The 15,884-nt window shown below is 35.9% G+C and overlaps 1 protein-coding gene across 3 annotated transcripts in view; it reads right to left on the bottom strand.

Moving 5' to 3' along the window:
- Positions 1-15,884, bottom strand: part of TTC6 (tetratricopeptide repeat domain 6) — a 200,842-nt gene that overhangs the window by 71,009 nt on the left and 113,949 nt on the right. For all 3 annotated transcript variants that reach the window (XM_019426105.2, XM_053889365.1, XM_053889366.1), the window contains exons 8-9: positions 7,846-7,935; positions 5,468-5,542 (exon numbers count right to left, since the gene is read on the bottom strand). In XM_019426105.2, coding sequence (XP_019281650.2) covers positions 5,468-5,542; positions 7,846-7,935 — 165 coding nt within the window. The remainder of the gene's footprint in view (positions 1-5,467; positions 5,543-7,845; positions 7,936-15,884) is intronic.

Below are 15,884 nucleotides of genomic sequence, written 5' to 3'. Positions count from 1 at the left end.
CAAAATATATAATAATCTCTTTTAACTCAATAGCAACAACAACAAAATCCAATTAAAAAATGGTCAGAGCAACCGAATAGAGATTTTTCCAAAGACATGCAAATGGCCAATGGGTTCATAAAAAGATGTTCAACGCCAGTAATCATCAGGGAAATGCAAGTCAAAACTACAATGAGATATCACCTCAAACCTGTTAGAATGGCTATTATAGGGAGGAGTTCCCATGAAGATGGCAATATACCAAGACCCTGAACTCACCTCCTCCACAGAACACACTAAATTACACCTATTTACACAACAATTCCTCCTGAAGAACTGAAGGCCAACTGAACAGCTTCTGAACAACCAAAGATAGAGAATGACAAAAAAGAACAGCAAGACAGACAAAGACATGGAGACAAAGGGAACTCCCACCCCTGATCCTGTACACGGCAGTGGAGAGGGATAGTTCTGAGGAACTGGGAACAGATTTGTCTTTCCTTAGACACAGAAAAAAAAAGCCACAGGTTAACGTTTTTATTTATTTTTGAGAAAGAGAGAGCATGAACGGGGGAGGGTCAGAGAGAGAGGGAGACACAGAATCTGAAACAGGCTCCAGGCTCTGAGCGGTCAGCACAGAGCCCAACGCGGGGCTCGAACTCACAGACCGCGAGATCATGACCTGAGCTGAAGTCGGACGCTTAACCGACTGAGCCACCCAGGAGCCCCAAAAAAAGCCACAGTTTAAAAGAGCAACTAGTATATAAAAGAGACAACACTGGACCAAATGGAGGAGGAGCTTTGGGAAGCTCTCCAGGTCAGAGGAACTAGAGAATAACACAGCTTACAGTCCTTCTCCACCTTAAAAGCCTAGATAGAATCAGGGTCTGGATACCCTAACTGGTGGGTCCAGTCATCACAGCAAGCTTATGACCTCAATAAGCCCAGGGTCTGCAAGCCCATGCCAGCCCCCAGTGTGCCGGGGCACAGAAAAAAGAGCCAAGGTGTAAAAGGGAAGGAACTGCAGGAATGTTCCCTCCCCCTTCACCTTGAAAGCCTAGTCCAGAACAGGGTCCAGCCCAAGGTCAGCTTGCAAGCTTAGCCGATCCCAGGGACTGCAATCCCAAGGTCCACAAGCCCAAACCAGTCCCTGTGGTACTAGAGCACAGAAAATAAACCAGGAATTTTCTTTGGTTGTTTTAGTTATTTTGTTTTTATTTTTCAATAATTGTTATTTTTATTGTTTTTTTATTTGTCTTGTTTTTATTTTTGCCCCTTTGGGTTTTTTTCTTTTTTAAAAAACATTTATTTATTTTTGAGAGACAAAGAGAGACAAAGCACGAGCAGGGGAGGGACAGAGAGAGAGGGAGACACAGAATCTGAAGCAGGCTCCAGGCTCAGCTGTCAGCACAGAGCCCGATGCAGGACTCAAAACAACGAACCTTGAACCTTGAGATCATGACCTGAGCCGAAGTTGGATGCTTAACCAGCTGAGCCACCCAGGTGCCCCAGTTTGTTTTTTTTTTCTTTTCTTTTTTCTTCTTTTCCTTTCTTCCTTTTTTCCTTTCTTTTCTCTTTTCTTTTTTCCTTTTTTATTTTACTTTTATTTTATTATTATTTTCTTCTCTCTGTAAAAAGCCACGGTTTAAAAGAGCAACTGGCATTTACAGCCACAGCTCCAACCAGACAGCAAAAGTCGCCAAGCACACAGTCTGCACAGGGGACACCATATACAAGAGTGACCATTCCTTCAAGTTTAGGAGGAGTAGCTGTTCCACCTAGAAACAAATCCAGAAAGTCAAGAAAATGGGGAAACAGAAATATGCTCCAGAAGAAAGAACAAGAAAAAAACTCAGAAAAATAACTAAATGAAAAAGAGATAAGCAATATGCCTGATAAAGAATTTAAATTAATAATCATAAAGTACTCACGGGGATGTACCAAAGAGTGAAGAACTCAGTGAAACATTCAATAAAGAGATAGAAAATATATAAAAAAAAAATAACCAATCAGGACTGAAGACTACAAGAACAGAAATAAAAAACATACTAGAGGGAATCAACAGTAGATGAGAGGATGTCGAAGAACGTCACAGTGACCTGGAAGGCAGGGTAATAAAAAGCACACAAGCTGAACAGTAAAATGAGAAAATAATTTTTTTAAATGAGGATAGATTAAGGGATCTCTTGGATAACCTCAAGTGGGCAAACATTTGCATTATAGTGGTCCCAGAAGAAAAAGAGAAGGAGAAAAACATAGAAAACTTATTTGAAGAAATAATAACTGAAAAGTCCCCCAACCTAGGGAAAGAAATAGACTTCCAACTCCAAGAAGCACAGAGTTCCAAACAAGATGAACCCAAGGAGGTCCATACCACAGCACATAATAATTAAAATGTCAAAGGTTAGGGGTGCCTGGGTGGCTCAGTCAGTTAAGCATCTGACTTTGGCTCAGGTCATGATCTCACGGTTCAAGAGTTCAAACCCCAGTCAGGCTCTGTGCTGACAGCTAAGAGCTTAGAGCCTTCTTCAGGTTCTGTGTCTCCCTCACTCTCTGCCCCTCTTCTGCTGTTCTCTTTCTCTCAAAAATAAATAAACATTAAAAAATTTTTTCTAAATAATAATAAAATGTCAAAGGTTAAAGATAAAGAGAAGATAAAAGCAGCAAGAAGAAACAAAAAGTTTACCTGTAAGAAAAAAACCTATAAGGCTTTCAGGTGATTATTCAGCAGAAACTTTGCAGGTCTGAAGGGAGTAGCATAATATATTCAAAGTGCTGAAAGTAAAAACCTACAACCAAGAATATACTGACAAAGTTATCATTCAGATTTAAAGGAAAGATAAAGATTTTCCTAGACAAACAAAAGATAAAGGAGTTTGTGACCACTAAACCATCCTTACAAGAAATGTTAAAGGGATTTAAGTGGAAAACAAATGGCCACAGTTAGACATAAGAAAATTATTAATAAAAAGATGTAAACTATGACAACATATGTATAAAATGTGGAGGAGGGAGTAAAAAGGGACAAGTGAAGGGGAAAAGGAAAAGAAAGCAATGTTTTTTCTTTTTCTTTTTTTTTTTTTAATGTGTTTGAACTTAAATGACCATCAAATTTATATAGACTACTATGTACTTTGGATGTTACATATGAACCCCATGGTAACTGCAAACCCAAAACCTATGATAGATACACAAAAAATAAAGAGGTAGAATGGCTATTATAAAAAAGACAGGAGATATCGAGTGTTGGTAAAGCTATAGGGAAAAGGGAACCCTTGTCCACTATTGATAAGAATGTAAATTTGTGCAGCCACTAGGGAAACAGTATGGAGGTTGCTCAAAAAATTAAAAATAGAACTACCATATGATCCAATCCCACTTCTGGGCATATATCCAAAGGAAATGAAATTAGGACCTTGAAGAGCTATCTTCACTCCCTTATTCCTTGCAGCATTAGTAACAATAGCCAAGATGTAGAAACAACCTAGGGGCCCATCAATGGAATAATGGATAAGAAAATGTGATGTATATATGTTTGCATATATATAATGGGATATTATTCAGCCATTAAAAAAGGAACTTCAGGATGCTTGGGTGGCTCAGTCAGTTGTGTCCAACTCTTGATTTCAGTTCAGCTCATGATCTTATGGTTTGTGGGATCGTGCCCCACATTGGGCTCTGTGCTGACAATGTGGAGCCTGCTTGGGATTCTTTCTCTCGCTCTCTCTCTGTCCCTCCCCCTCCCCCTCTCAAAATAAATAGATAAACTTTAAAAAAAAAAAAAAGGGAAATTCTGCTATTTGCAACAACACGGATGGACCTTGAGGGCATTATGCCAAGTAAACTAAATAAATAAGTCAGACAGAGAAAGATAAATACTATATAATCTCACTTATACATGGAATCTTAAAAACAACAACAACTCATAGGTACAGAAAAGAGATTGCTGGTTGCCAGAGGCAAGGATTGGGTGATGGATGAAATGGGTGATGATGGTCAAAGGGTACAAAATTCCATTATAAAATAAATAAGTACTGGGGATGTAATACAGCATAGTCACTGTGGTTAAAATACTGTATTGTATATTTACAAGCTGAAAATTTTTAAAAAAAAAATTGGGAGCACCTGGGTGGCTCAGTCAGTTGAGCATCTGACTTCAGCTCAGGTCATGATCTCACAGTTTGCGGATTCAAGCCCTGCATTGGGCTCTATGCAGACAGCTTAGAGCCTGGAGCCTGCTTTGGATTCTGTGTCTCCCTCTCTCTCTGCCCATCCCCTGCTTGCACTCTGTCTCCCTCTCTCTTTCTCAAAATAATAAATAAACATTAAAAAATGTTTAAGTTGCTAAGAGTAGATCTTAAAAGTTCTCATCACATGTAAAAAATGTATCACTGTGTTAACTAGACTTGATGTGGTGATCATTTTGTAATACATACTGTTATTGAATTACAATGCTATATACTTGAAACTAATATAATGTTATATGTCAATTATATGCCAATAAAGAAATCCTAAGGATAGTGTGATTGTACAGAGATATAAAACAGAGGAATCAAAAGGTCAGTAAGAAAAGAGAATGTCAGAAATGACATAGGAAGCAGGCTAATGTTATGCAAGTTAAAAGCAAGTTACAAGCAAGTAACATGGAGGGTCAAGAAAGATTTCTAAGATTTCAGACAGAAAAACAGAAGCTGAAGCTAGATGTCAATGCCACTGAGGGTAAGCACCAGCCACTCCAGGGGCACCGGGGTGGCTGAGTCAGGTAAGCATCCAATTCTTGGTTTTAGCTCAGGTCATGATCCCCCAGGTTGTGAGATCAAGCTCCGCCGTGGGTTCTGCATGGACAGCATGGAGCCTACTTGGGATTCTCGCTCTCCCTCTCTCTCTGCCCTCCCCCAATTGTGCTTTCTCTCTCTCTCAAAATAAATAAATGAACTAAAAAAAACAAAAAAAAACAAAAAACCCAGCCACTCCAAAAGGCCTGTGCATTCTTCGTGCAGAGGAAAGTACATTGCGTTTAGTAAGAGGCGGTGTGGGTTTAACTTCTAGCTCTGCCATTTATCACTTTCTGACCTTTGTTTTTTTTCACACATAAAATAAGGATAATATCTGTCTCACCTTCCTTCTCTCGGGATATTGTGAAGCTTGAGACCAGACTGGACTAGTGTTCATGAAAATGCTTTAAAACTGTGAGCCCAGTGCAAATGTAGGTCAATATTATAATGGCTTGACTTATGATATATCAAGTAAAGTCAAATTATGAACATGAGATACTTCCAAAAGCTGTTGAAAACCTTAAATTGGCACCACCAACCACAATTTTACAGGGGCTACCAAATACGCACTCAAATCCAAACTTTTAATCAATTCTGAATGAATCAACTCACTATACTATTTCAGGAAAGCAAACAAAAAAAAGCATCAATAGTGATTATTACTAGAAATATAAGCATTTCTTTTGAATAATAAAAACCAAAAATGATCATACCTTTAATTGAGGAAATGGTGTGCTGAAACATTTTTGGATACTTTCAAATGATGCAGATTTTTTTAGGAAAAGAAACTGAAATAACCAAATGACAAATATGCATTGACTATAGATACTATTTGGTAAAGTACAATATCATATGACAATTGACTATAAATGCTTAGGTAAATTAATTAAATGCAGAAATGCTAATTAAAATACACATTCTGACTGACTTTGAAGTCACTGATTTCACAGAGAGGAACAGAACTGAAAATCCATCAGTTAATTTAGAAAAGTGTATAAATAATGGAAACTCTTATTTTTTTAAATTCAACAATACAACAAATACTTACCAAAGCTTTCTGGTCGGTGCAAGGGGCACAAGTGTGTATAAATGTGCCGTAAATATGCTGAGCCATTGATCCCCTCGGCACTGAGGCTGCACTAGTAGGACCTGAAGCAGCTACTGTCCCCTGAACAGTCACCTCTTATCATGAGCAACCTCAACCTTTTACTCCACAGGAGCATACAAATATCATCACTTCCTTTGAGAGCTATTATACTGTAAGAGTTGGGAAATACTACTATACTAGATAGTGTAGAAAGTACAAAAAAAAAAATGACATGTTCCATATCCTCAACCAATGTAATGGTAGAAACAGTAATCCAAAGCAGCTGTGGCCCTGACTTCAGATGGTATGAATGAATCTGGTGTAAAGAGAACACAAGATAGGCAGAGTCAGTTCTGAAGGGGACGGGACCTGGATACACTGGCAGGAAGAGGTAGTGCAGGGCTGGCCTGTGAGAGGTGGCAACATTCCCATAGACTGAGCTGGAGTTGAGAATATCCCAGGCCAAGGGAACAGCCTAAACAAGCACAGGGGCATGGGGGAGTCACCAAGGACTCTGGTGCAGGCAGAGTACTGGGTACATGCAGACCACATAAAAGCAGAAACATAATGGGAGGTAAGCTAGAAAGTCTGGTTGAGGCCAGGTTATGAGCCTTAATGAAGCACTCTGACTTTATTTGTTAGGTGGAGTTACTCAGTTTGAGACATGAGTGACATAATCCTACTTGTTTTAAGAATATAGCAGGTGGAGCACCTGGGTGGCTCAGTCGGTCAAGTGTCCATCTTTAGCTCGGGTCATGATCTCACGGTTCATTGGTTCAAGTCCCGCTGTTGGGCTCTGTGCTGACAGCCTGCTACAGATTCTGTGTCTCCCTTTCTCTCTGCCTTTCCCCTGCTCATGCTCTGTATATCTCCCTCTCAAAAATAAATACACATGTAAAAATTAAAAAAAGAAAGAATAAAGTAGAAGGCAGTAGGAGGATGAAGAAGCAGCTACTAAAACTGGGAATAGCTGACAGGCAGGTATACATAATGCTACTAAAATAGTCTAGAAAGTGCACGTGGCACTCCAAACTAGAAGGTGACGTTCACTGGTTCAATTATTCTTTATGTGATGGTCACTGCTCTAGGTGATATGGATAAAAGAGTGAAGAAGAGTGCTATGACCCCAGGCTGGTGAGGAATAAAATGATCAAACATACATATGGACAAATATTTAGTAAGTGCTATAAGGAAAATAGCAAAAAAGTGATCTATATTAACATTATCCCCTCCAAAAAAAAAAAAGTATTACCTAACTGTATGGGGGATAAAGGAGGAGTCATAGACATATCTTTAACCTAGTTAACTGACCAGAATAGGATTTGATTTGTCCCAAGGCACCAAGACTTTCCACTATGTGCCATTCAGCATCCCAAGATATCATCAAGGGGAGCAGAGGGCTGAAGGCACTAATGAAAGAAAAATAAAACTGTTTCTTGTTTGTCCCCCATAAAGTGCAGGACATTTATTAAACCAGGTATGTATAGTTTATACCTTTCTTCTTCTCTTAGTTTCTCTCAATCATTGTCTCTTTTCTATCCAATTATGTATATTATTTAATTAGTTTACTTGTATACACTACAGTGATAACAAAGCCATAAGCATGAGTCTAATCACCATTTAGAGAATTCAGTTTTACTGTTTCATGGCCATAACCAATGCCTCCATTTGGTCAAAACATTCACAAACATGTTTCTTTAATCATTTAAGACCTAGGCAAGAAGTGATAAATGAGTGTAAGACTGGAAATTTTCAAAGTTTTAAGAAAATTCATAGCAGACATTCTGCTATTGATCAGTAAATAACATCTTCTGAGTGTCACAAAGACAACACATTTGAAAAAGAAAGTGTGTCCTCAGCAAAGACACCAGTAATGAATGTTCTAAGGCATTTCCCAGACTAAGGAAGCACCAACAAATAATTTCCAGAACTACTAGAAATCATATCTGAGCTGCAGGCAGATAAAGCAACCAACCCACAATTTAAAATAAAAATCACACATACCCTAGAACTTCTGCTATGCCGATTTAAAGCGACACTTTCCTTGCTTTCAGATGAAAATTTCTCAATTAAAATTTTGCTTGCTTGAACACTCTGTTATAAAAAGATAACAGTTTTAAGTTATATAGTGGAGTACTTTAAAAAGCCTTTGATTACTGTTATGTCATAATACAATATTATTACCAAATGTATGGAAAAGGTAGAAGTACAGAAAACGTTTACCACAGACATATTAGAAGTCCAGCTACAGCCATAATATTTGGCCAAAACCCACAATTCGGCTTCTGTGTTGGCCATTTGCCAAATAGATTCTTTTACTTTACTTCTGGCAGTACTAATCTCAGGAGCAATCAATGATACTGTGATCCCATAGGTTAGCATTGAATCTATTTAATATGCCAATATCAGAATTGTGAATAAGACATATTATTTGGATTTACTGTCAATATATGACTATTCTCTGTCAGATATAAGTAAGCATTCTAAATTTTTATTGGAATGGAAAGCTCCTTAAATGCTTTACAATTCAAACTCTTTCCACCAACTAAGTTATATATGTATACTTATTGTTGTAAGGGTAAATTATTATTAAGTGTGTTATTCTTCTATATTATAATCAGTGATTTGGATATATAGAAACAACTAGAAGATCTAAGTTTGACAGCCTGGTGTAGTCATTATGAGTTAAATCATACTGCTACTTTGCTGAAATTTTTAGGTCTCAAACAACTAACATTTCAAAATCAAACGATATGTATTCAATAGGAAATTAAGCTTTTAAGAGTACCAGGAAATTATCACTGAGAATGGAACAGATATGGAGAAGGCTATGGGTAATTTAGGAATTACCAGCATTGATTTTTATTTATTTCTAGTGTATTTTTATAACACAGCTATAGCACAGTATAAGCTAAGAGAATTACTAAACATAGCAGAAGGCTACCTGGGGTCACCATTACTATTCAAAGACAAACTACGTGATATACAAGGAACTATTGGAACTATTGGAACTATTTTGTCATATGCTTACACAAAATATGATGGAATAGCAGCTATTATATATTTAAGAAAATTCTTTTAACAATAACAAAAGACAAAAACCATAATACTGTATTTTACAGATATCAAAACAGCAAAACTTACTAATAATAAATGGTTGCTTTTTAAAAAGAGAACATGGTTCATATATTGGAAGCTGACAAGATATTGGCCAAACCAATGTGTCTTGAGAGAGCAAATATTGCTTATATGATACCTGATGTAACTCCAGAGGTTTTGCTCTACTCCAGAGGTATTGCTAAAACTTGTATGCATCCAATAATAGCTGGGATGCAGATAGAAATGGAAACAGTTTTGCTATCTGAAAAGTCAATTATGACTCTGCTTCTAATTATGGCAGGCTAGGTAATTCTGCTGAGGAAAACTAAGAAAGCTACTTGTAGTATGAAAAACACAATCTTCAAAGCATCAAAAAGCTAACATGATGATGAACAGATACTGGGCCAAAATCTAAGAAAAGGCAAGAACCTGGAAAAGTAAGCCCAGTATTCAAGATGCTTTTGTTATGATACTTGCCAAAGCAGCTGCAAGTCTGAGTTACAGATTGACGAATTCTTGGGGCAAGGGTGATAGAAATTGAAGCCCAGAACTTACCTAAGTGTTGGAACTTGATTTATTTATAGATTATTTATTTATTTATACACAAATGTAATACACTGTATAATATTGTACATATACAAAATATACAAGTATCCAAGGCTACAGGAGATGCTACATGCTCAGATTTAAAGTGAAAAGAAGCATGGGTGCCCGGTGGGCTCAGTCAGTAGAGAATGTGACTCTTGATCGCAGGGTCCTGAGTTCAAACCTCACATTGGGCATGGAGCCTACTAAAATAAAATAAAATAAAATAAAATAAAATAAAATAAAATAAAATAAAAGTTTTAAACCTCTTTTTTAAAAAAGAATGGTAGTAAGTAACTTTTGTGTAGACTTTCAGCCTCAGTTCCATCACAAGGGTGGTCAAAGAAATTCAAGCCTCAACTTTAGACTAAAACTATTTCTGAGGGCTAACTTCTGACAAGAAGTTTCTCTGGAGAAAAGAAATGCCATTGTTAGTCTCAAACGTTTCCTAAAAATAACGGTTTAAATACAATAATAAACATTTAAAGATAGGTACACAAATAAATAAAACACTAGAACATAACAGATTTGGGAAAAAAATAAATATTCTAAAAAGAAAAACACAAAACCAAATTTAAAAATACAGTAAACAAGTTTAACAGTATCTTAGACACAACTGAAGAAAGAATTTATGAACTTGAACTATAAGATAGACCAGAAGGGAAATTACCTGGAATCCAGCATCAAGAGAAAAAAAAAAAAAAAGGAAGCTAATACGTATGATTAAAATCCCAGAAAATGAAAGAAAGAATGGCCAGAGGCAACATTTGAAGAAGTCATAACTAAAAATTCTCCATAGTTGATGAAAGACATCAAAGTATGCATTCAAAAATCCCAGAGATTCCAAAGCATAAATAAAAAGAAATCTGCCGCTAGACACACCATATTGAAAATAGGGGGAAAAAAAGAGAAAAGTTTAAAAGTAGCCGCTTTGGGAGGAAGCAAGGAGTTGATCATCCTCAAAAAATTCACATTTAAGACCCAGTTCTCAACAGCAACAGTGGATGCCAGAAAATAGTAGAACATCATTAGTGTACTAAAAGAATATATCTGCAAAATACATCATACCCAAGTATAATCTCTCTCAAGAATGAGCTAATATAAAGACATTTGAAACAAAGAAAAAACAAGATTTTCACCAACTATGGAACTCCCACTTGCCTTAAAGCAAATTCTAAAGGATATATTTTAGGCAAAAGGTAGAATGATGCCAGACAGAAAGATCTGAGATACTAGAGAGAGAAAAAAAGAAGAAAGGAAGAAAGAAAGAAAAGGAAAGAAAAGAAAGAAAAGAAAAAAGAAAAGAAGAGAGAGATAATTATATTTTATAAAATATTAATAACAATGTTTTGAGGGTTTTAGAAGATAAATATCTAATAATATATCAAAGTAAAAACATACTAAGTCAAAAGGGGGTAAATGGAATTGAAAGGTTTTAAAGTCACTGAATTTTCCTGGAAGAGTATAAAGAGTATAAAGGTATTGATCAACATCAGATTTTGATAAGTTAAAGATGTCTGTCGAGGGAAATCACCATAAGAATAAGAAACAGTACACATACTTCCAAAATAGGGATGATAAAACACAATTTTTGAAATAGAAAAAGTAAAAATAAAACCAGAATATATTATATCCAGACCACTGACTTTTTAAAAAAAAATTAACAACAAAAAGATAAATTTAGGAAAAGGAATAAAAGAAGAAATAAAGGCAGAGTCAATAAAAAACACAAAGTATATGGTAGGATAAAACAAAAAATATCAGTAATCATAATATATATATAAACATGTTAAATACACCTTTAAAAAGTAGGGCACACAGACCTTTGTATCTAAATACCATTTCCCATTCAAAGGAACAAGGATTCTTTGAACAAAGGTCTGATTCCAGTTGCGATGTATGGAAAGTATCCTAGGCCATCTTTTTGTGTCAGAAAGTCCTCCTGGATCCTTTTTCTTCTAGTCATTGGTGTGAACAACCACCAGCACTGATTTGCTTTTGGACCACCTTTCTAACAGGTTACTCCATCATCACCAGTTGTAACCAGTCCTGGTTACAAACCAATCTTGCTACAATTCTTACTTCTGTTCCAACAATTCTGCCTACTCTCAATACCTTCTATTCACATTTTCTAAATACGAAGACAGAAAAATACATGCCCCTCCTTTATAAACACAGAGTTTGTGTTTGTACTCATTACAGTATATTGCAGTAATATTACATAGTATTCCTATTACCCCCCAGCTGTGTTAGTTCAGTTAGAAGCAGATACGACCAGTGGAAGACATAGAGAGAGGGAGCAGTAAGAAGCCTTCAGACCATGATGCAGTCTGACATCTGTGAAAGAGGAAGAGAGAGGAAGGAGTGAGTAGCAAGAGCCTCAGATCACAGAGCAGTTCTGAGACAGGCAGATGGAAAGTTCTGGAGCCAACGCTTCCTGTGAAAACAACCCTCCATCAAGCAGGAATGGGGTCAACACTAGCAAACCCCTTGTGTTCAGCCACTGGCTAGGAGCAGCCCACAGGAAAAATGGCCTTGGTGCAAATGCCCTGATAGATCTACAGGACAGCAGCTGGAGGCTGGCGGTCATGTATGCTTATGTCAATGGATTCTCTTGAAGGAGATGTAAGCATCACATTTTCATGGATGCCATGCCTATTTTTGCAAATTAATATTTACCAATATTTTACATTAAGGCAATCTTTTGTATCCTTTATGTTATGAACTTTCTTGTTTTAGCTCATCACATATTTCCCCCAAAAATATTATCTTCTGAAATAAATTAAAAGTTCAGACTACACTTAAGGAAATGCAAATATACACATCAATCTTCCAAGATTTAAATTATACATATACTTTGACCGGGAATTCCAAATAGAAAAATTTACAAAGATATATGTGCAAGTGTGGTTTGTAGGGAAGGGGTTGTCTTTGTTTTGGTTTTTGGTTTTTGTGTTTTGTTTTTGTTTTTGCTTTTGTTTTTTTGATGCAGCCTCAGCTGAGATCCTCACTCAAACAACATGACAGATCTTGAGCCAGAACCTTCCAGTTAGGCCAGAAACAGTGGATTCCAGACCCTCAGAAACTGTGTGAGATAGTAATAGCTTGTCGTTTTAAGCTGCTACATTTTGGGATAATTTGATCTGCAGCAATGGATAATTAATATGCCCTTCTAAACTGGGTTAGTAGCTATCAGCACCAGAAAGAGGTAAGGAAAAGGGTAAGGGAACAAATGGGAAAGGAGGGATACTTTTTTGAATGAAGACATAATTAGTACCTTTCTCTTTGGGTTCATAGGAAAGTCAAATGAAATAATACAGGAGAGGTGCCTGGCACAGTGTCTGGCTCATAGTAAATACTCAATAAATGAGAATCAACAGAAGCATGTTTTAAGCAAAATAATCAAGATGAAGAATATAGATTATGTGATTCCACACACGGAAAAACATTAATTTGCATATATTTGCATTACATAAATGAAAATGAACGTGTTTGAAAGGATACACACACAATGTAGTTTATAATTGTTAACTTCAAAGAGAAGAGATCCAGGAAAGAACAGCATTCAAGGTGGGGAGTGACATTTTTGCCATACACAGCTGTATCATTTGACTTTTTTCTGCACGAAATTATTCACCCACTATCGTGCAAGTTCTTAAATAATTTTAATTGGCCTTGTTACTCAGAACAGCAAAAAACAATAATATTGCTAAAGGAAACAATGGTGGTTTAACAAAAAAAAACAAGATAGAAGATTTTTAAAAGACAGAAACCACAGAATAACAACAATAATAATACCAGTAAGACCGAATTAACCATATGCTACTTACGTGGTTCGTCTGAAACAAAGCAAAAAATTTTAAAAATTTTAAAAAACAAGGATTAAAATGAAAATACTCCTGAATACAAACAGAAAAGAACACAGGGATGGCCATATTACAGTAGAATTCCAGCATTAAAAAAGCCAAAGTAGACCATTTAAAATTGATGAGACAGAATTCATAAGAAAGGTAAAACATTGCTAAATTCATAATAAAGATAAAACAGCTTCTAGTTGCAAAAAGTAAATAAGAACTACTGGTAACACATGAAGAAATAGATTAAAACAACTGCACTAAAAAATCCTCAAGAGTGTTTTTTAAATCAAGTAAAAGAAATATGCCACAGAAGAATGGACTAATATAACAATATAACAGCTATATCTATTGTTAACTGAGCACTGATTTTCATTAGGCAATATGCTACAACCTCTCATTAAATTCTCAGAACACCCACTTTACATACAAAAAAAAACCAAAAAAACCCAAAAAAAACAAAAAAACAAAAACGAGACTTGTGGAAACTAAAGATTATCCAGGAAGTGAGTGGGATTCAAATCCAAGATGGATTGGAAAGCCTGTGCTCTGCTTAGTGCTGCCACAAAATGGTCACAACTTAGAATACCATTGAATTAATAGACAATATTGGGATATGTAGGATACCACCAAGCAAATACCAATAAATTCCAAGACACTGATATTCTAAAGAATATATTTTATTATGTTAATAAGGATAAAGAATAAAATTAAAATAATGCCAAGTCAGAACAGTTCTAAAAAACACTTTCCCACATAAATCATGTATCAAAAACATAATGAAAATGGCAATACAAATTATTTAGAAAATAAATGAACACACTATAAATAAAAATTTATGAAATAAGATCAAAATCTTACATAGAAGAAAATTCATGAAGTACTTATATTACTTAAAAAGAAGAAAGATAAAGACATTCATTCAATTGTAAATCAACACAAGAAATTAGAAAAATGCCCAAATAGAAATGTCAACCTTCTATAGAAAGCAGGAAGCCAACAACCAAAAAATTTTCAAAAATAGAAGTATATGAAGAATATACTTCTGAATATAAAAATTCAGAGCGGCAAATATTGAATTAATCTGGAAGTGTTTTCAGTCAAAGGTGATAGGTTAAACTTATTTTTCTGACTTACAGGCCAGAAAAATCTAACAGCTAGGGGATCCTATACTATAAACCTTGCTAAAAAAAAAAAATTAAAGGTATGATTTGATACTGGTGTGAGTATAGTAATTTGAGAAGTAGAGACTAAAGCATTTGTAATTGAAAACAAATGAGAAAAGATAAAATAAACTCATTTTAAAAATATTTTTTATCAAGAAAAAATTCTCAAAAATATGATTAGGAATGGGAAAGAAAGTGATGCAACATTAGAAATAAAGATTAACCATTAGAAATGGTTAAGCATAGGGGTGCCTGGGTGGTTCAGTCGGTTGAGCAACCGACTTCGGCTCAGGTCATGATCTCACGGTCTGTGAGTTCAAGCCCTACATTGGGCTCTGTGCTGACAGCTCAGAGCCTGGAGCCTGCTTCCGATTCTGTGTCTCCTTCTCTCTCTGCCCCTCCCCTGCTCATGCTCTGTCTCTCTCTCTCTGTCAAAAATAAATAAACATTTTAAAAATTTAAAAAAAAAGAAAGAAAGAAACGGTTAAGCGTCCTACTTGATTTGGGCTCAGGTTATGATCTCACAGCCATGAGCTCTGTGCTGGGTGTGAAGCCTTCTTGGGATTCTCTGTCTCTTCCCCCTCTCTGCTCCCTCTCTCCTTGTGTCTCTCAAAATAAATAAACATTTAAAAAAAAAGAAATAAAGATTAACCCTGAAGAGACAGCATATTCATACGCCACATGTAATTTATACATCTCAATCAGATGGCTTTCTGTAAGAACGAAATGACTCAAGAAAAAATACTTATCATTGAACAACCCAAGAACAAGGAACCCTTGTGCACTATTAGAGTGTATGCAAACTGGTGCAATCACTATGGAAAACAGTATGGAGGTTTCTCAAAAAACTAAAAAGAGAGCCATGCCTGGCTGGCTCAGTTGGTATAGCAGAAAATGCTTGATCTTGGCATAGTGAGTTTGAGCCCCCAGTGGGTGTAGACATTACTTTTAAAAAATTGAAAACAGAATTACAATATGATCCAGTAATTCCACTACTGGACTTAAGAATATGAAAACACTAATTCAGAAAAATATATGAACCTCTATGTTTAGTGCAGGATTATCTACAATAGCCAATTTACAGAAAAAGCCCAAGTGCCCATTGACGGATGGATAAAGAAGAGGTGGTATATATATATATATATATATATATATATATATATATATATATACACAATGGAATATTACACAGCCATAAAAAAGAACAAAATCTTGCCACTTGCAACAACAAGAATGGAGCTACAGAGCATAATGCTAAGTGAAATAAGTCAGTCAAAGAAAGACAAATACCATGTTCTTCCACTCATATGTACAATTTAAGAAATAAAACAAACAAAGG

The sequence above is a fragment of the Panthera pardus genome, unplaced genomic scaffold (assembly GCF_024362965.1).
Source record: "Panthera pardus isolate Hobbes unplaced genomic scaffold, ASM2436296v1 HiC_scaffold_24, whole genome shotgun sequence".
Lineage (NCBI taxonomy): Eukaryota > Metazoa > Chordata > Mammalia > Carnivora > Felidae > Panthera > Panthera pardus.
The sequence above is the reverse complement of the archived record's forward strand: the minus strand, read 5'-3'. Positions and strand labels throughout refer to the sequence as shown.